Source organism: Narcine bancroftii, chromosome 1 (genome assembly GCF_036971445.1).
Source record: "Narcine bancroftii isolate sNarBan1 chromosome 1, sNarBan1.hap1, whole genome shotgun sequence".
Taxonomy (NCBI): Eukaryota; Metazoa; Chordata; class Chondrichthyes; order Torpediniformes; family Narcinidae; genus Narcine; species Narcine bancroftii.
Genome location: NC_091469.1, coordinates 353,302,013 through 353,323,955, shown reverse-complemented (window position 1 = coordinate 353,323,955; position 21,943 = coordinate 353,302,013). Strand labels below are relative to the sequence as shown.

Sequence of the window (21,943 nt, the reverse complement as noted above, 5' to 3'; positions counted from 1 at the left end):
GGACTCAGACAAATATCTTTCTGATCTGAGCCCACAGATATGGACAATGGGGCCTTACGATGTGGGAGCAATAAAAGGGGAGGTATTTCTGGAATTAGCCAACCCCAGGCAGAAACCGATATGGAAAAAACAATACCGTTTGTCGCCCAGCCAAGAGGAGGGTATTAGGGGAACGATAGGAGGGTTAATGGAGACGGGGGTTTTAAGGGCGGCACCAGACAGCATGTGGAACACGCCCATCATTCCTGTCCCCAATCCAGAAAAGACTGGAGGATGGTACACGACCTCCAGGAAATTAACTCTGCTACCAAGACCATCGGGAGACCAGTCCCAGACCCATACGTTGCACTTAGGGCTCTGAGTCCAGATCACGAATACTACACTGTCATTGATCTGGCAAACGCATTCTTTTGCTTAAAATTAGCCGAGGAATGCCAAGACTGGTTCACTTTCACTTACCAAGAGAATCGGTACACATATACTAGATTACCTCAGGGTTATAAGGACAGTCCAGGACTGTTCAATCAGGCCCTTAGTGAAATCCTAGTGAAATTGAAGCTCCCAGAAGATGTTACGTTGATTCAGTATGTAGATGACCTGCTATTAGCAGGAAGAATGGCACATGGGTGCCTAATGGGGACAGCAGCTTTACTCAGGGGCCTAGGTGAGGCAGGGTTTAAAGTAAAGAGGTCGAAATGTCAGATCGGAAGGAGGGTGGTAACTTTCCTAGGAAGACTCGTCGGTAAAAATGGTACGGCCATGTCCGAGACACATCGGGAAACGATACTAGGTTATCGAAAACTGACAACAGTACAAGACATGTTAGCATTTTTAGGGCTCTGTGGATACAGTCGAACTTATGTCCCAGGATATGTGAGTTCGACCCAGGGTTTGAGGGAAATGGTCACGGAGATAGGTCACCGAAGGCTTAAGGAACCAGTCAGGTGAAATGTAGAACGCGAGGCGGTTATCCTGCGTGTTAAACAGGAATTGGGGAAAACGATCAGCCTGGCTAATCCGGATTATAGTAAAGAATTCCACTTGGATGTGGCTGAAACTGGGGGCATTGTTAGCTCGGTTCTGTATCAGAAGGATAGAGGACGAAGGAAGGTATTGAGTTACTATAGTTGCAGACTAGACAATGTAGAAAGAGGAAAGGCCCCATGTCTCCAATATCTCGCAGCAGTAGCTAGAACGATACAAAAAACCGCACATATTGTCCTCTGTCATCCCCTGGTTATTAATACAGACCACAGTGTCTCAGCCCTTTTAATGTCTAGTGCCTTCAGCTTCTCGGCCAACAGATCTATTACGATGGAGGACGCCCTTAAGGGTCCTCACATCACCTTCAGGTCGCTAAGGGACAACTATTCCAACATGGCTAGAGGATTGAACTCGGGATTTATGGAGATGCATGACTGTGTAGCAAGAGTCAAGATAGATTCCAATCTGAGAGAGAAGCTATTTGAGAAACCCATGGAGGAGGTGGATTGGGAGTTATTTACAGACGGAAGTTGCCATAAAAGTTCAGAGGGTAATGTGGCGGGATATGCAATGGTAGGATGGGTGGATGATGCACCCTATCTAGTAGAGTCGTCTATCATCCCCCAACCGGCATCAGCACAATTGGCAGAAGTATTAGGGCTCATAAGAGGATTGGAGCTGAGCGAAGGTAAATCGGTTAACATTTATACTGACTCTGCGTATGCTTGGAGTGCAGTCCATAATGAAGCACCAGGCTGGATAAGAAGGGACTTTCAGACTGCAGCCGGACAAAACGTCCGACATGATCTGGTTTTACGGAGACTTGTCAGGGCAGTCATGCTTCCCCGGGCTCTAAGCCTAATTAAGGTGGCAGGCCATTCCCTACAAAACACAAAGGAAGAGAAAGGAAACACGGCGGCTGACAGAGCAGCCAAACAGGTTACTGGATATCAAGAACCTATACAGGGGATGATTCTGAGTTCCCATGGCAAAAAAGAGGAATTAGAGAGAAGAGAAAATAGTAGTAAGTTGAGAGACCAAAAAGAGAAGGAGGGAGAGGGACCCCCACCAAATATTGAACACCTGATAGAAATACAGGAAAAAGCTAGCCCAAGTGAGAAAGAGGAATGGATGAAAAGCGGTGCTACACGACAGGAGATCATCTATGACAATCGGACAGTACATGTCTGGCGCTCCCCAATAGGTACGATAGTTGCCCCCCGCCAATTACTTCCGCTATTATTTGAAGAAGCACATGGGCTGACTCACATTAGCGCCACCAAAACTTATAATACGCTTAAACAACATTGGTGGAATCCCCACTTACGCGAGCACATTGACAACTTTAGAACTGAATGTACTATCTGCAATGGGCATAACCAAAGGATCACCTTACCCCACCCGCTTTTACGATTTCCAATACCGACAGCCCCATGGAAAGAGATCTATATTGACTATACAGATATGGGTACTGATCTTAGGACAAAGGAAGGATACCAATATCTCTTAGTGGCAGTAGATAGGTTCTCACGGTGGGTGGAGGCTGTCCCAACGAAGAGGGAGGATGCGGATAGTGTAATAGGCTGGCTGACGCGAGAGTTAATACCCCGCTACGGGGTCCCCAGCAGAATATGCTCTGCTAATGGGTCCCACTTTAAGAATGAGCTGATCCGACAGGTTGAAGAACACTTAGGGATCAAACACCGTTTCGGTAGTGTCTATAGGCCTGAGAGCCAGGGGCTAGTAGAAAGGGCAAACAGGATGATAAAATCCAAATTAGGAAAGGTTTTGTGTGGGACCAGGTTGAATTGGGTCGAGCCATTGCCATTAGTACTGATGTCTATGCGACATGAGAAGGCCAAAGATACCTTCCTGTCACCACACGAGATTCTAACGGGTCGACCCATGTCGATCCAGCCTGGGTAAAGAATTGGGAAGAAAGGGAAGTGGAACTGGACCATTATATGCAGATGCTGGTTAATATGGTTGCTTTAGTTTCACAACAGGTGGCGAATACAAATAAGGAGAACCCGGACACTGAAGGAGATCCAGTGAAGGAGGGAGACCTGGTGTATATCCGTAAACCAGGGAAGGTACATTGGACTGAAATTAGATGGACTGGACCATACACTGTTACCGCCGTGACAGATAGGTCGGTAAGAATTGACAAACCAGGGGATAATAATTGGCATCATTTTGCCTTTTGCTCCAAGGCAAAACAACAAGTAGCGAGTATTGGAAAATATGATGAGACTCATGTGGACAATGCTGAGGGCCCTATGGGCATTCCTGCTGATGGGTTGCCAAACAAGCCAACAGAGTAGTTCGGATCCATGCGGGGCCAAAGTTATTCTGAAGATAGATAAAGACAAGGATAGCACCTTCCAGTTCGATCTATGCAGTGTAATAGCGTGTGGTAGGAATGAGGCGTCCTGGAGAGGATATGATGTTTACATGTGTAACTTTCAGAGAGGATATCCGGAGTGGGGCCTACATGTATGTCCGTCCTGGGGTGAGGTTTAGCGGTGGACAGGACCGAACACTAGATGGATAAGAAAGCCCCTTAACAAAGGGTCCAGCAGACCCCTTTATAATTTTTTTACTAAGGTCTCCCTGATACGTGGTGCCGTTACCCATACTATGAAAGGCAAAAATCCCCTGATTTTGGCAGTAAAAGCGGGGCTGAACAACCCGTGGAATATGAAGGGATGGAGCTCTAAGACATGCGAGGGGGGCACAGGGTGAGAACCTGGAGTCGGAGATCTCCTCTACCTAATGATTGGAGTGACTGTAAGTGGAAAAGACCCTTGGGGAGTGGTGAGGTTTGACTTACAAACCTACACAAAGGACATACCCAAACCCACTTCTACAGAGGAGGTAGTGCGAAAATTTGATAGTAAGAAGCTGTCCAGGGGAGAGAAAATAGCAATTGAGACAGGTATAGATGAGACAAACTCCTGGATAGAACAGATGGGTAAATATGCAGATCAGGCAAGGTATGGAAATTGCTGGATCTGTGCCCGGGGAAGGGCAACGTTACGGATGAGCAGATCGATTTTTGAGGAGACAGATGCTATGGACTGCGCCTTGAACCTAATGTCAGAGTCTAACCCACTGAATAGGTGTCTGACATGGGAACAGGCGTTTCCCATAGCTCCGGCCAATGTGACCCCCCCTATCTTTAGATCCACGGGCATAAGTAATGTTACTTGCTTTGCCAATAACAACTCAGCGGCACACACTTTCCACATGGGTTGGCTACCCAGTGACTCGTGCAGGACTCATGTTGATCTCACGGGCAGCAGAAATGCTACCCGATTGACCCAGGCTAGGGCAGATATTTGGTGGTTTTGCAGAGGTAGAGTGCTGTATAACTGGCTCCCCTCTAACTGGAATGGTCGGTGTGCTTTAGTAACGCTTAATGCGCCAGTCCTGATTGTGGAAAGGCAGGAGGGGGACGAGGATGCCCTAGACCTACACCACACAGGGGGTTGGATGTGGAGAAGAAGAAGGAGTGTTGGACTCCTGGGGCCAGAAGGAAGGAACCCTGACGGGGTGTGGATTGATGCAATTGGCCAAGCCCGGAATATACCGGACGAATTTAAACTAGCTGATGAGATTGCAGCTGGGTTTGAAAACTTTCCTATATTTAGTGCAATCTTTCCCATCACAGCAAATAAAAATGTAAATAGGATCAACCTAATTCACTATAATGTCCAGCGCCTTACAAATTTGACCAGGGACGTTGTTGAGGCAGTACACCAACAACTGTCAGAAACTTCCCTTATGACGCTTCAGAATAGGATAGCGATTGATATGGTCCTGGCGGAAAAAGGCGGAGTGTGTGCCATGTTTGGAGATCTATGCTGTACTTCTATCTCTAATAACACAGGGACAGATGGGTCACTCACTAAGGGGCTGACAAAACTTAAGGCATTGGCGAAGAAATTAAAAGCCCAATCTGGAGTCTCTAACCCTGTTTTGTCCTGGTTACATGGAGTGTTTGGGATATGGGGCACAATGTTGGGACAACTTTTCCTAGGATTGTTCATTTCTGTATCCATTTTTATCACTTGTGGCTGTTGTTGTATTCCATGCATTCGAACGCTGGTCACGAGGACCATTGAGAGAGCCTTTGCCAACCACGATGAGCTGCCTCCAAAATATCAAGCTCTACAAGCTACGGAGCAGGACTATCTCACGTCACAGGAGGCGTCAAAAAATGCTGAGATCGATTCAGAGTCTGATGGAGAATGCGACAGGGAGGAGGGATTATAAAATAGATTGTAGAACAAATATTATAAAATAGATTGTAGCACAAATGTTAACTTTTATCTTAACTAATTACAAATGCTTAGAAGGGATAGCCAGTTATTTGCTTGGGGGCAAACGGGGAGGAAACTTGTAAATGGGCAATGGGATCGGGGAAACGGATGGGGTGCATACGCTAAAGAGGGTTGGGGGGAGCCCTCGCCCACCATTCGAAAAACCCCGTGAACAGAACCCGTATAGAGCTTGGCAATAATAGGCGAACTAATGTAACGCGGTGGTCGCATAGTCAGGGCAAGATTGTCCTCTAAAGAGGACAAAGGCGGGATTGTAAGGTAAAAACATCATGAGTTGGGACCGGAGAAAGAGTCACCCAGTACTAAGGAGTAACAGGATGCAGGTGCGACCTTGTACGCTCAAGATAAGTGTGGCAATAACAAGATGATGTGCAGCAGACTAACAGAGAAGGGTAGCAACAGCTTATTCATTGGACAATGTAATGGTATGATAATTTACTAAGTGCGTGTCCTGAGGTATAAAAAAAACACCACTTGCTGATATCGGGAGAATGCGCCTTCTCCAACTAACACTGTTAGGTGCAAGTGTTACAATCCGGTAAAGAACCTTGATTTCGACTCAGTCTGGTGTCTGACTCACTCATTCTCGAACAAAGCAGACCTAACACATGTTAGAGGTGTCTTCCACCATGAAGACATAAAAAATAGTAATTCAAGGCCTAGACCATTTCCACATCACCCAGAATTAATTCCCCTTCTCATCTTTTCTGCTTTATATAATTATAAACATATTTACTATCTATTTTTCTAATTTGTCCCAATTTATTTCATAATCTACTTTTGTTCTTTATTGCTTTGTTAATGTTTCTTTTGTGGCAATGCAGGCGAACCAGCTCAGCATTTAACGGCCGTGGCAGCAGAGCAGCCGCATCAAGATGGCACTGCTGGGTTTGGGCTCCCTCATGACCGGGGGGAATCACGCATGCCCTCGGCTGCATCATTGCGTCACAGCCGACCCAGGGGCAGGACTTGCGGCTGCCTCTAAATATCAGCACAGGCTTTGGAATAAACAGTTATTGTTGAAAACTAAACCAACTCCAGCTCGTGGTTTCTGTTTAAATTAATTCTATGTAGCTATTGTGGCAGGCTGCACCAAAGGAAAACACAGGCTCAATACTGTTTGGGGCAACACAGCTATATTCCACTCACATTAATATCTAGTTGGCTGCTAGCTGTGCTCACAGTGTGATCCCGGGGAGAAAGAGAGAGCACACGGTCGGGACCTCGGCTTTATACCATGGGCCCTCTGGGCCCACTTGGTGGTCAGATGTCATTAGGCCGGGTGTCTGTTGGCTGAGTGATGTACCGCAGTGTATCATCGCAGCTACCGCTACACTTTATTGCTTTTTAAAGTTTTCCCAATCTTCTAGTTTTCCACTACTCTTGGCAATCCTGCCATACTAGTCCGATTCATTAGTTTATCCAGGTCGGAACAAGTAACTGGCTGGTGAATAGCAGGTTTAAAATAATTGTATTTTTGGCAGTGGGCTGATTAGGGTTGAGTTTTAATTCTCAATACCAGCAGACTTATAACTACAACTAGCAGAGAGCAAAGTCAACTTTCTCACCTAATGTACATAAATCATAGAATTACAAAAAGGCTGGCAGCTTATAGGACAAGAGTGTCAGTGATAAAAGTATTACTCCACATAAGGAGCCCTGGCTGCAGATGAAACAGTACACACTTAATTAGCATGTCAAATGAATATATTATGCCTTCAAATACAAAAGCAGATTCACTGCAGCTATTCCTTAGGTTAAAGGCAGAAAAGTCAGTAAATCAATGGCATAGGAATTGCTAAATGCAACCAAAGGCCAGTAATGAAAATTCTTACCTATTTTTACAATATTATTTTTTAAGAATATGTTGTTGCTCTTTAGATCTCTGTGAAGTATTCTTCTGTAAAGGTTAATTGACAAAAAAAAAAGAGTTTTAACAGAAAATGCATGCTGTTTCTTGAAAGGAAATGCTTCTGCTGAAGGTTCCAGCACAATTATTTGTTGATCATTACAAGTTCTGCATCAATGGCATTGAACAAATGAATCATTTAAATCTGACCATTTGGAACAACACATAATAAACTCACACGCACATAGGTAAGATAATTGCCCAAATCAAAACTGCATTCAACAGCCCTGCTGATGTCATTTTCAAACTATGGAAAGGCATTTGACAGCAGCCCAAAATAAAAGTTTTTCCTCCAATCTCTGCCCATGCAGACAGAAAGTTCAGAGACTAGCTGCCATTTTCTCCTTGTGCAGCAATATAGATCTCAGCAACAATAACAATGCATGGATTAAAAAAAATTCAAATATGCTCTAAAATATATCCAATAATGACTTATTTGACAGGACCTTCCACAACAAATGTAATTTAAAAGGACAAGCATAGCAGGCACATGGAAACACCACCACCCTCAGATTGCTCATCAAGTCTCACACTATTTGGACTTAAAAATTAGTTTGCTATTTTTTCACTGTCACTAATTCATGAACTCACTGCACAACTTCGGCAGAAGCACTCAAGAGGAATAGAAGGTATCTCTCAGGAACAGCAACTGTCCCATCACATCACAAAAATGAGTGGAGTTTGTTGGGTAAACATTGTGACCCAACACAAATAATATAAAAATTGAATGACAGAAAAATATTTTCTATAACAGATAACAAAACAAAAATCATTCTGATGGGTCATTTGGATCAAGAGGAAACCAGTCACTTCCATTGTGCTTGGAAGCAATGATGTGTGGTGTGCAGTTCCAGTTGCCACACTGGGTGGGCTAAGGTTATTTACTTTGGAACAAAGGAGACAGAGGGAGAATGAATTGATGGGCACAAAAATCATGATCTGCGAAAAGAATGGACAAAAAGGACCTATTTTCATTGGTAAAAAGGTGAGGAGATGACAAGAATAGGTTCACCAGAGGTGCTGAGAGACTGGAACTCTGCTTTAAAGTTTGGTTAACATAAAAACTTCCACATTTCAAAAATATTTGGATGAGCTCATGATGCCCCCCAATAGCCTCCGGGGAGACAAACCAAGAGGTGGAACAGAGATGAGACTGGCTAGCTCTTTTACCATTAGCAGCAACAAGGATGAGCTAAATTCCCTCTTCCTATATTGTACGTTCCTAAATTTCTGTGACATCAACCATAAAACAGCACAGAAATTGGCCCTTCTAGTCTGAGCTGAACTATTATCCTGTTTCGTCCCACAAAATAAAAACGGAATAGTTAAGATTAGATTACATTTTATTAATAGCTGTGCAAATGCTTCAGATAAAAAAGATAGATGTTATACCTCTCATGCATGTACTGAGCTCCAAGTAGTAACTGTATAAACCATTCCATAATCTGGCTTTCAGGGAACGTCAAACCAGCTTGTTTATACTCCTCAATTTTACAATGTAGATCTCTACCCTGCAACCAAATTTTTAAAAGACCAGTTATACCAGTTATGCTAATAAAATTGATGATTCCACAATAATTTACAGCATATCCAATCGAGCAAGTCGTCATAATATGGGAAGACGGTTTGTATTGCCATTCCAATATCTGTGTAATTTTAACACTAAATTTGATTAAAAAGATCTTAAATATAACATTTACATATATAATTGAAACATTTTAGGCTGAAATTTGCATTAAACACTCCAAAAAATAATAAATATTAAAAAGAGAAAGGTTTTACAACAATCAAATTATAATTTTATGTTTTTTTTTTATAGCAGTGTTTATAAAATTGGTGTGAAGAAGGTCCATACCCAGAAACCTGCTCTCAGTTTGGAGTATGTTATTGTAGATCTCGGCATACAAGACTTCTGAGAGATGTGATGAAGGGATTGCGAGGGGAAGGGGACAGTGAGGATCCATGAAGCAGTCCAGTTAGGGATGACAGAAATGTATAATCCCTAAGATTTCAGTAGAAATTTGAAGTGATGGAGTAGCAACTGGTGCATTTCAGAAATTGGAGCTCTTTTTTGAGCCTCCAAGTGTGTCAGTACATAAATTTAAATTTAGACATCCAGCATGGTAACAGGCCCTTTCGGCCCACGAACCCGGGCTGCCCAATTACACCGAATTGACTCACAATCCTGGTATGCTTTGGAGTATGGGAGGAAACTGGAATTCCCATACAGACACAGGGAGAGCGTATAAACTCCTTACTGACAGCACGGGGTTCAAACCCAAGTCGCTGGCGCTTTAACAGCGTTGCACTAACCACTACACTAACTGTGCTGCCCTTTGTATTGGATTCGTGTGTATGTGGGGAGAATAAAACTGGGATTAATGCAGGATTATGTAAATAGATGGCTGATGGTCAGTTTAGTTTTAATTTTGCTCTCATGCTAAATTATGCATTTGGTCTTGATAATGTGGTTATAATCTACCAGACAGAATTGCCTCTAGTTATTATTTAGACCATAGACCATAAGACACAGGAGCAGAAATAGGCTCTTCAGCCTGTCTCAAGGATTTCAATACAAGGATTTCTTGTAGTGATAAAATGTTTAAGGGATTTTCAATATTGAAAACAATTCTCCAGTCTGCCTATAGAAATGTAAAAAGGCATTGTTTTACACCTGTTCTTACAAAAAAAATCCTGAACAGATCTTCATTAAATATCAGATGGAACTAACGCCCACCATAGTACAAGTTGAACACGGAAAGCAAATAACTAAATATAGCAGATGGATTTGCAGCTGAAATGTAACATTTGCAACCAGCTTAACACTGACTTTTCCTCTCACATCTCTGGAGGATAACAATTTGAATGATTGACTATTAAATGCTTCATTGCTTTCATGTATTTCATAATGTGAATTCAAAACTACCTCTATGCATTAGAAGTGATATTTACTTTCCCATTCTGAGGGAAACTTTATCAAGATCTGCTACCATTTACAATTGCTATTTGATCAAATAAATGCTAACGAGCCATCATGGTATGACTGACAGGAAAAGCATAGGAGCAAATCATAATTACTATGGTCAGAAATTCTAAAGTGCCACTGTTTTGTATGGAAGTCTGAGATTTTCATGGGACTGGTGCAAGTCCTGGACGAATCTCGTAAAAGATCCCATGGGAACTGCTCAGCCACTGCCTGTTACTTTGTTCAGCTGTTGTACTCCCCATGATATCACCTCTTCAATCCAATGCCAGGCCTGACCTGACATAGGATTTAACTTAACATCGATATGTCATAAAATACCTGGTACACTGAGAAGGGTTCTGTGTATAGGCCAACAGGTTATCTCTAACATTACATACAATTTAAAGAGAAAAAAGGGAAGATCAGTTTGCACCAAACAAGGGAAGCATGAATTCACTCTTTAAGAGTTCAATCAAGAGCCTGATGGCTTTCTGAGCTCTTCTTCAAGGTAAATATTTTTAATGACTTCCAAGTTTTTCCAACGATTATTTTAATCCATCATTTTAATTATTTATATTTATTAAAAAAAAATTCATATCAATCTTTGATAGTTTCAAATTTCAGATTTATTGTCAGGGTACATACATGATATCATATACAACCCTGAGATTCTCCTGCAGCCACAGCAGAATTATTGCTGGTGCAAAAAATAAACTGTACAAAGCAAAAACTTAAACAAAAACTTTAAACAGATAACAAATATAAACAAGTTCAAATCAGAGAGAACAAAAAGAACAAGTAAGAGTCCTTAAATGAGTCTCTGATTGAGTTTGTTGTTGAGGAGTCTGATGGTGGAGGGATAGCAGCTGTTCCTGAACCTGGTGGTTTGAGTCTTGTGACGCCTATACCTCTTTCCTGATGGTAGAAGCAAGAACAGAGCTTGTGCTTGGTGGTGAACGTCTTTGATGATCGCTGCTGCTCTCCAACGGCAGCATTCTCTGTACATGTGCTCAATAGTGGAGAGGGTATGATGTCCTATGATGTCCTAGACTGTATCCACTACATTTTGCAGGGCTTTATGCACTGGGGTATTAGTGTTCCCATACCAGACCACAATGCAGCTGGTCAGCACACTTTCCACCACACCTCTGTAGAAATTTGCCAGGGTTTCTGATGTAGAGGCACTTTCTTCACAATGCCTTTGGTGGGTTGGGTCCAGGAAAGATCCTCCAAGATAGTGTCTTCCAAGAACCTAAATGTGCTCACCCTCTCCACCTCTGATCCCCCAATGATCACTGATTGTACACCTCTGGTTTTCCTTTCCTGAAATCAACAATCAAAACCTTAGTTTTGGTGGCATTGAGTGCAAGGTTGTTGTTGGTGTACCAATCAGCCAAGTTTTCAATCTCCATCCTGTATGCTGACTCATCTCCTTTCTTTATACAACCCACAACCATGGTATCGTCAGGAAATATGTAGATGGTGTTATTGTTGTACTGAGCCACACAGTCGTTGATGTAAGGTGAGTAGAGCAGCAGTCTAAGGTCACAGCCCAGTGGCGTTGTTCATTAAAACCCCAGCTGAAAACCCTTATTTGGGACAGGATGCTGATTTAATGATTTCACCATGTGAAAAATGCAGCAAACAAAAAGTTTTGTGTACCCCAACTCACGCAGCCTCATTCACTCTTCAACCCTGTATTTGTTGAATTATATCATCCTCAGATTAAAATCCGTCTTAATTTTAATTCCTCAACTTTGCTCTCTAATGTTTCCATCATCTCAGCCCTCACCATCTCTACCAACCCTTTAAAATTTCAGTGTGGGCAATTCTGGGCTCATCTCAATTTAAATGCCACACTACTGTTTTCTGTAAAACCACATTCTCTGAATTTCTCTCTCGACCCAAATAAAGCTTTCTTTGTCTGAGTAACTACTAAAATCCTGCCATTGAAACAAATACTTTTTTTGCTGAAGAGATTGCTCCACATCTCTGATCTAAGCAGATGTCCTTTAATCCTGAAGTTGTGCCCTCTTGTCCTAGACACTCTCACCATGGGAAACAACCTTTATAGATCTACTCTGTCCACACCTTTCAACATTTGAAAAGTTTCAATGAGATCCACCCTCATTGTCCTAAATTCCAACAAGTACAGTCAAGAGCTGTCAAACACTCCTGGAGTGTGGATTGTGGAGAGTCATATAGTCTCTCCATCTGGAACCTGGTGGAAATGTGGATAATCATGTGACCTCTGCCTGGAACATTCTCAGAGGTTGCATCACCAACAAATCAAGGTTGGACTCTGCCCAACCATTAGTGCACCCCTGACCATTGGTGCAAATAAAAGCTCTCAACTGGAGGGAGAAAACACACTAATTAGCTTATAACAAAGGGTAGGGTTTTACAATGGTCTTTAGTAGATCTCAGGATTAAGAGAGGAAACCTGGGTTATATATGGGTCAATGGGGGCAGAGCCAGTCATCAGCACAACTCATCTCCAGTGAATCTCAGTTCGCTGCATTCACCCCTTCCTGCAGAATTAGGGTCTGTTGATGAAGACAAAGAACACAGATTCAGCAAGAAAATAAAATAAAAATATATACAATTATTTACAGATTTAAACGATCCAGGGATCTGGAAATCCTGGAGGAGTGCCTCAGCACCAGTGGGCCTTGGGCCTCCTGGTCCCCTCATAGGGGAGGTACAGTGGGCGGTAGGGTCTCTGGTTCTATGACAGAGGGGAATGATTCTTCCTCCTGAACTGAATCTCCTGAGGCCTTGATTGGAGATGGTGAAAAAGAGTTCTGGAACTTGTGAGTCACCTGATGCAACTGGCTCTTTGTTCTGGCGGGTGTCACATCCCTGATAGAGACAGTGTCTTCCCTGCTATCCGGGTACTCCACATAGGTGTACATGGGGTTGGCATGGAGCAGTCTCATCGTCTCCACCAGGGCATCGGTCTTGCTTCTCATGTGCTTTCTTAGAAGGATCAGACCTGGTGTGGTGAGGCAGGTTGGGAGTGTAGTTCCCAATACCAATCTTTTTTCAAAATTGAATAAAAGCTCATGAGGAGTCACATTGGTCACTGTACGGAGTAGTGACCGAATGTAGTGAGTGCCATGGCAGCGTGAGTCTGAAAGCTTTTTTGACTTGAGGGCCAATTTGACAGCTTTCCAGACCATGGCATTTTCTTTTACAACCTGCCCATTCCCCTGGGGGGTTGCAGCTAGTAGTCCTGCTGGATGCAATGCCCCTTGCCAGCAGGTACTGATTTAACTCCTCACTTATAAATGCTGAGCCCCGGTTGCTATGGATATTGCTGGGATACCCGAAAAGAATGAAAATAGAATCTAGGGCCTTGATTACTGATGAGGTGGAGGTGTCTGAACATGGGATAGTGAACAGGAAGCAGGAGTACTCATCAATGATGGAGAGAAAAAAAATATTCCTGTTCGTGAAGGGGAGAGGTCCCTTTAAATTGACACTGAGCCGTTCGAAGGGCCTAGAATGCTTGATCAGGTACGCCTTAGTGGGGCGGTAGAAGTGTGGCTTGCACACTGCGCAGACCTGGCAGGACCTGGTCATTTCCCTGATATCTTCCATAGAGCAGGGAAAATTGCATGTCTTGACAAAGTGAGGCATGCGGGTAACCCCTGGATGGCAGAGCTCATTATGTTTGACAGTGTGTGCTGAGGTACAGCTTCCTTTGGATAAGTCGTCTGGAGGCTCATTAAGGGCACCTGGCCAATAGGCAATGTCATAATTGTAGGTGGAGAGTTCAATCCTCCACCCAGGAATTTTGTCATTTTGAATTTTGCCCATCTTGACATTATTGAATATAAATGTAACAGAGCACTGGTCTGTAAGGAGCGTAAATCTCCGACCAGCCAGATAGTGCCTGATTACCTCCACAGAGGGATTCCAGAGGCCTTGCAGGGTTCAGGAGAAAAATGCAACCCGCCTGCCTGCCTGTTTGAGGGTAGTGGCCAGAGCCATGTCCAAACCATCACTTTCTACTTAAAAAGGTACATTCTCGTCCACCGAGTGCTTGGTGGCTTTAGACATAGCTAAAAGCCATTTGGGCTTCATCCGAGAGGGGAAGGGTGGTGGATTTTAAGAGGGGAGGTGAACCTTACCAGCATATTGAGGGACCCACTGGGTGTAATATGAGAAAAACCCCAGGTATCTTCTCAAAGCTTTCATGGTCCTTGGAGTAGGGAGCTCTTACAGGGGGCACATCTCATCAGGGTCATGGCCAATAATACCATTCTCCACCACGTAGCCAAGGATAGCCAGACGTTTAGTCCTGAATGCCCACTTCCTGCAGTTATGTGAGTTCAGGGATTTCACTGCGTGGAGAAAGCTCTGAAGGTTGGCATCATGATCCTTCAAGATATGGCCACAGATGGTGAGGTAGGGAAGGTACCCTTCAACCTATATTCATTCACCATTCTGTCCATCTGCCTCTGAAAGATAGAAACCCCATTGGTAATACTGAAAGGAACCCTCTGGGATTGATAAAGATGGCTGTTTGCCTCAAAAGCAGTATAGGCACAGTCCTTGGAATGGATTGGTAGCTGGTGATAGGCAGCCTTCAGGTCGATGGTCGAATAGATCCAATACTGTGCAATATCATTCAACATGTCTGAAATTCGAGGGAGGGGGGATGTGTCCAGGGGTGCAAAACAATTAATTGTTTGACTCGAGTCAATTACTAGCCTGGACATATTTTCCCTTTTACTACCACCACCTGCGCTCTCCACAGGCTAGTACTAGGTACAATGATTTTCTCATTGAGCAGGTGTTGGGTGAATCTCTGATTTTATGAACTCTCGATCACCAGCATTGTACTGCCTGTTTTTCATAGCAATCGTCTTGAAATCCGGAGACAGATTTGGGGAGAGATGGGGTGTCGATATTAAGTGTGGAGAGGCTGCGTGTGGGCTCCAATTTTAATGGCCCTCTGATCTGAACCATTATGGGAGGGAGGCGACCAGAATACTCCAAGGTCACACTTTTAAGATGACAAAAGAAGTCAAGGCCCAACAGTACTGGAGCACACAAATTGTTAAGCACATACAACTAAAGTTTATAAAATTCCCCCTTCAAAAGACAAATTTACAGTACAATGTTCTTGAATATGAGTAGAGTGCAAATGAAACGCTAAAAATATACGGTAATTGGAAGGATACAGTTTTAGTTTGTATTTGTGAACAGTCTGAGAGTCTATGAAACTTTCTGAAGACCCAGTGTCCGTTTATCTTGACAGTCACCACAAAGATGCTGAGTTGATGTGATCAGTTTTGGTCCAGAACCATCGATGCTAGGACCCTGGAGACTCTGTAGTCCTCCTCACTCGAGTAGCTCCCCTCCCTCCTGATGCGCTGGCAGGCAGGATGGCATCGACCTCATGGCACAGCAAGATGCCCACCCTTCTTCCTCCTCTGATGACGATGGCACTAAATTTGAATCAGGGCAAGATGGCCACTGAGACCCATTCGTGCCTTTTTCCAACTGCCACCCTTCTTTAGCAAGTAGCGCAGCAGGTAGGCTCTGGTGAGTTCAGGGCTGAGGATGATGGCTTGGGGCTGGAGTCAGAGCCAGGAGCTGTGCAGACTGTGGATTTCCCAGGGGTTCCCTTCACGCAGCAGACCCTCGCCCAGTGTCCCCTCTTACCACAGCTGGAGCAGACAGAGGCCTTAGCTGGGCACTGAGAGCAAGGATTCTAGCTCCTACCGCAGAAGAAGCACTCCCTAGCATGGGAGGCGGCTGCCATTAGGGCAGGGATAGCAGGGGCTGCCAGTCCTGGGAAGGGTTCACTGAGGAGAGCATTGTCGTTGGCTTTGAGGTCATCAGTCTCAAGCTGGGACTGTTCAAGGGACTTGGTCAGTTCCACGTAACTGGCAAAGTGTTTCTTACCCAACTCAAGTAGTCATTGTCTCACGTATCCCGAGTGGACCCCCGCGACTAGGGTTTCCTGGATCTGCACTTCCTCACGAACATGGTCAGTAGCCATTTCATACTGGCACTTCTTGGCAAGAGTCCACAGATCAAGCTGATAGTCATTAATGGTCTCTCCAGGCCGTTGCCGACATAGAGCGAGTCGATGCCTCACTAGAACCTCATTTTGTGACTTCAGGTACTGAGCCTTCCAAGCAGTATTATAGTCCCAAATGACTGCATACCCTTAGAACCTACCCTGGAAACGAGGGCCAACCTCGAGTTTATTCAAGTCAAACACGTCCTTGGTCACATTCAGGTAGGCCTGGAAGCAGTCCAGCCAGTAAGCAAACTCCTTGGTGGCATCTGGAGACAGAGGGTCGATCAGAAGCATAGGATTCTCCTAAATAGAATGTTCTCCCAGAATCACAGTGCGGCTTTCGTGCAAACAGAGGAACTACTGACATGGTCTTTGCCCTCAGACAGCTCCAAGAAAAGTGCAGAGAACAAAACAAAGGACTCTACATCACCTTTGTTGACCTCACCAAAGCCTTCGACACTGTGAGCAGGAAAGGGCTTTGGCAAATACTAGAGCGCCTTGGATGCCCCCCAAAGTTCCTCAACATGGTTATCCAACTGCACGAAAACCAACCCTCCAGCTTACTTTATTATAAACTCCACCACAGGCAGCAGCTCTTTCACTTTTGCCCTGAGATAAACCCTGCTGTGTAGAATTTTGGAAGAGTCGCTATTAAGGTGTGCACTACATAGGGATCAGGGCTGTCATACGCTGTTGTAGTTGTAGATAGCATCTGAGCCATGCCCACGTTAGTCAAGGAACAGCAGGTAGTGTAGTCCTTAGTTATTATGAGTCTGTGTAAACAGTTGCTAGTATCTGTAGTGTTAAGTCCAATGTGATTGGCTGCATTAAGTTATGTGATTGTGGATACTTGCATGTGTCAATCCTGTTGTGATCTCCTTACATGTGTCAATAAAGATTATTTCTGCATTTAGCTTGTGTCCAGACCCACTATTCTTTGAACCCAGCAAACCTTTCCCTTCTGACACTACTCCTCCTATCAGAATCATCCTTGTGAAACTCTTCTGAACCCTCTCCAATATCAGCACATCCTTTCTTGAATGAGCCCAATACTCTGTGAGGTCTCAACAGCTTCAACAATACATCCTTGCTCTTATATTCTACCCCCCTTGAAATTAATGCCAGCATTACAGTCATCTTTTTCACCATGTAAGGGACTCAATTTTCTCCCCATTTAGAAAATAATCTACCTATATATTTTTTCTCAAGTATGAGGTGTTGCATTTTGGAAGGACAAACCAAAGTAGGATACGTATGGTAAATGGTAGGGTACTGAGGAGTGCAGTAGAACAGAGGGATCTGGAAATAGACATACATAATTCCCTGAAGGTTCCATCACAGGAGGAAGGGGTTGTAAAAAGAGCTTTGGCATATTGGCCTTCATAAATCAAAATATTGTGTCCAGGAGTTGGGATGTTATGGTAAAGTTGTATGACATATTGGTGAGGCCATATTTGGATTATTGTGTGCAGCTTTGGTCATCTACCTACAGAAAAGAAATAAATAAGATTAAAAGAGTGCAGAGAAGATTTACTAAGACATTGCAAGGACTTCAGGAACTGAGTTACGAGGAAAGTTAAACGGGTTAAGATTTTATTCCCTGGAGTGTAAAAGAATGAGGAGAGAATGAGGGGTAGCATGGATAGTGTAGTGGTTAGCGCAATGCTTTTACAGTGCCAGCGATTGGAACCACGATTTAAACCTCACGTGCCTGTAAGGAGTTGGTATGTTCTCCCCGTGTCTGCATGGATTTTCCCTGGAGGCTCTGGTTTCCTTCCACTGTTCAAAATGTATCAAGGGTTATATGTTAATTGGGTGGCACAGGCTCAGAGACCAAAATGATCTGTTACCGTGCTGCATGTCTAAATTTATATTATAAATAATTGATAAATTTATGAGAGTATAGATAGAGTAAATGGAAATAAGTTTTTCCTACTGAGGTTAGGTGAGATACAAACCAGAGAACATGCTTTAGGGTGAAAGGGTGAAAGTTTAGAGGGAACATTTGGGGGAACTTCTTCACACAGATATGTGTGAATGTGGAACAAGCTGTTAGCTGAAGTGGTGAATGCGGGCTCATACTTTCACTTTTTAGAAACATTTGGACATGGATGGGAGGTGTATGGTGGGCTATGGACTGGGTGCAAGTCAAGTGCGACTCAGCAGAACAATAGTTTGGTACAGACTAGAAGGTTGAAGGTCCTGTTTTCTATGCTGTAATGTTCTATGGTTCCATTATTTCTCCAATATCATTTTTTGATGGTCCTTTATCTACTGTCACCTCTCTTTTACTCTTTATATACATGCAGAAGATATTAATTGATTGAGGCTGCTTCATTAAACATATTTAAAATTCGGTTAGATTAATTTTTACATGATAGAAGAATTAGGGGATATGGGGAGAAGGCAGGTAGGTGGAGTTAGGCCATAAATTAGATCAGCCATGATCGTATTGAATGGCGGAGCAGGCTCGATGGGCCATTTTTGGCCTACTCCTGTTCCTACTTCATATGATCCTCTGATATTATCATATTTGATGGCAATATAAGACCCCCCATTTCAGCAGGAATATTAACTTTTTTTAGTGTATTTATGGATAAGCAGAATGTTTTAATTCAGTTCTCACTCAGTGTTGCTCTGGAGAGCCTTTTAACATTTAGACGTAAACAGTGAAAACTGTTTATCCATCCTTTTATATTATCTCTTTTTGTGTCTTGGCAATATTGTGGTAATTTATATCGTTTCTTGTGTATCTTATGTACCTATGTGTGGCTGCAGGAATAATTTTGGTGTATTTATATGCTGTATGTCTATGACAATAAACTCTCAGGCCAAACGACCTGCTTTCCATTTAAATCAGAGATGTACTTGAGGATGCCCTTTGCTGTACGGCTTCTCCTCAGCAGGCAGTCCAGCCCCAGGGCCCAGGGTCCCCACCTATAATCCACAGGGGTTGGCAATGTTGCCAAATGGGTTCCTCCTGCACCTCTTGCGCTGCTGGCGGGGGCCGCCGTGGTCAGCCTTCTCACTGGGGGAAGTGAGCGATGACTGTGGCTCTGGAAAGCAGGGGCCACTCGAGGGAAAGTGGCCTGCGAAGCTGAAGGCCTGCTTCCTGGACAGCCGCAGCACCTCCGCGAGTTTCTTGAAGCTGAGCAAGCAGCTGGTGACCTCCTCAGCTGGCATCGTGGCAATGCCAAGAGGACAGCGAGGGATCCCTCCTTTCCTGATTCCAGGTCCAGGCGGCAATACCGAGTGGACAGCAGCAGATGGAAGTGGGGAGGTGGGACCCGCCCTCCCTGATACCTCAACTTCACATACAAGACCTGAGGGTATTTCTGTGCTTTTTTTTTGGAAAAAAATGTGGGTCTTGTATGCCATAAAATACTATTTGCTAGCATACTTTTATACTTCACCTCTTCTATGAATTTTTTAGTTAATTTTTGCAATTTTTTAAAACTTCCCAATCCTCTGCCTTCCCACTAATTTTTGCTTCCTTCTTTGCTTTTACCTTGGATTTGACTTCCCTTGTCAGCCACAGTTGTGACTTTTTTTTAGAATATGAAAACTTTCTTCCTCCTTGGTCTCTTTCTCCTGCACCTTCCTCATTGCTTCCAGAAATGTCATCCATTGCTGCTCTGCCATATTTCCCAATGGCATCCTGTTCCAATCTCCCTTGGCCAGCTCCTCTCTTTTTTGAAAAATATTAATTTACCACAGTTATCTCAAGAGGACAGACAAGAGTTAGATAAACCTTTTACGGATAGTGAAATTGAAATGGCTATAAAAGATATGCCAAATGGAAAAGCGCCTGGTGGTGATGCTTTTTCTATTGAGTTTTACAAGACTTTTTATGTTGATATATCTTCCTTATTTAAGAATGTAATACAACAACTTTATGATACTTTTCAATTACCTGAGTCCTGTTCTAATGCTATAATTACAGTTGCACCAAAAAAAAGATAAAGATCCCTTACAGGTAGCTTCTTACTGTCCTATATCTTTGTTAAATGTAGACTATAAAATAGTGGCTAAAGTTATGGCTCAGTATTTACCAAAGATAATACATCGTGATCAAACAGGTTTTATAAAAAATAGGTATGCTTCGGATAATATTCTACGATTAATTACTTTGATAAATAGATCTAAATCTCAGAAGAATTATCCAATGGTGGTTTCATTGGATGCAGAAAAGGCATTCGATAGAGTAGAATGGAAGTTTTTATTTAAAGTACTTGAAAAGTTTTCGTTTGGTCTCTCATTTATTGGTATGATTCTTCTTCTTTGGCTTGGCTTCGCGGACGAAGATTTATGGAGGGGGTAAAAAGTCCACGTCAGCTGCAGGCTCGTTTATGGCTGACAAGTCCGATGCGGGACAGGCAGACACGATTGCAGCGGTTGCAGGGGAAAATTGGTTGGTTGGGGTTGGGTGTTGGGTTTTTCCTCCTTTGCCTTTTGTCAGTGAGGTGGGCTCTGCGGTCTTCTTCAAAGGAGGTTGCTGCCCGCCAAACTGTGAGGCGCCAAGATGCACGGTTTGAGGCGTTATCAGCCCACTGGCGGTGGTCAATGTGGCCGGCACCAAGAGATTTCTTTAGGCAATCCTTGTACCTTTTCTTTGGTGCACCTCTGTCACGGTGGCCAGTGGAGAGCTCGCCATATAACACGATCTTGGGAAGGCGATGGTCCTCCATTCTGGAGACGTGACCCATCCAGTGCAGCTGGATCTTCAGCAGCGTGGACTCGATGCTGTCGACCTCTGCCATCTCGAGTACTTCGACGTTAGGGATGTAAGCGCTCCAATGGATGTTGAGGATGGAGCGGAGACAACGCTGGTGGAAGCGTTCTAGGAAACGTAGGTGGTGCCGGTAGAGGACCCATGATTCGGAGCCGATCTTCTTCAGCATGATGCTGAACCAAGCCATGAAAGACCCCAACAATGAAGACGCTGTTTACATCCGGTACCGCACGGATGGCAGTCTCTTCAATCTGAGGCGCCTGCAAGCTCACACCAAGACACAAGAGAAACTTGTCCGTGAACTACTCTTTGCAGACGATGCCGCTTTAGTTGCCCATTCAGAGCCAGCTCTTCAGCGCTTGACGTCCTGCTTTGCGGAAACTGCCAAAATGTTTGGCCTGGAAGTCAGCCTGAAGAAAACTGAGGTCCTCCATCAGCCAGCTCCCCACCATGATTACCAGCCCCCCCACATCTCCATCGGGCACACAAAACTCAAAACGGTCAACCACTTTACCTATCTCGGCTGCACCATTTCATCAGATGCAAGGATCGACAATGAGATAGACAACAGACTCGCCAAGGCAAATAGCGCCTTTGGAAGACTACACAAAAGAGTCTGGAAAAACAACCAACTGAAAAACCTCACAAAGATAAGCGTATACAGAGCCGGTGTCATTGTTATGATTAGGGCCTTGTATAATGGTCCGAAAGCTAGAGTTGTTACTAATGGTTTGCTTTCAGAATCCTTTAATTTAACAAGATCCACTAGACAAGGATGTCCATTATCACCCGCCTTGTTTGCTTTAGATATTGAACCTCTAGCACAATTAATACATCAGAATGATAGTATCAAATGTATGAGAGTCTTGAATGAGGATTATAAAATAAATCTATTTGCGGATGACGTTTTGCTGTATTTGGTGGATCCTGATGTTTCTCTGCCAGCACTTCAAGATTCCTTCAAGAT

General features: G+C 43.7%; 1 protein-coding gene across 5 annotated transcripts in view; it reads right to left on the bottom strand.

Moving 5' to 3' along the window:
- The window catches only part of nek11 (NIMA-related kinase 11), a 395,005-nt gene that overhangs the window by 234,879 nt on the left and 138,183 nt on the right, over window positions 1-21,943 (bottom strand). For all 5 annotated transcript variants that reach the window (XM_069911155.1, XM_069911163.1, XM_069911148.1 and 2 more), the window contains exons 4-5: window positions 8,632-8,750; window positions 7,166-7,230 (exon numbers count right to left, since the gene is read on the bottom strand). In XM_069911155.1, the coding sequence (XP_069767256.1) occupies window positions 7,166-7,230; window positions 8,632-8,750 (184 nt within the window). The remainder of the gene's footprint in view (window positions 1-7,165; window positions 7,231-8,631; window positions 8,751-21,943) is intronic.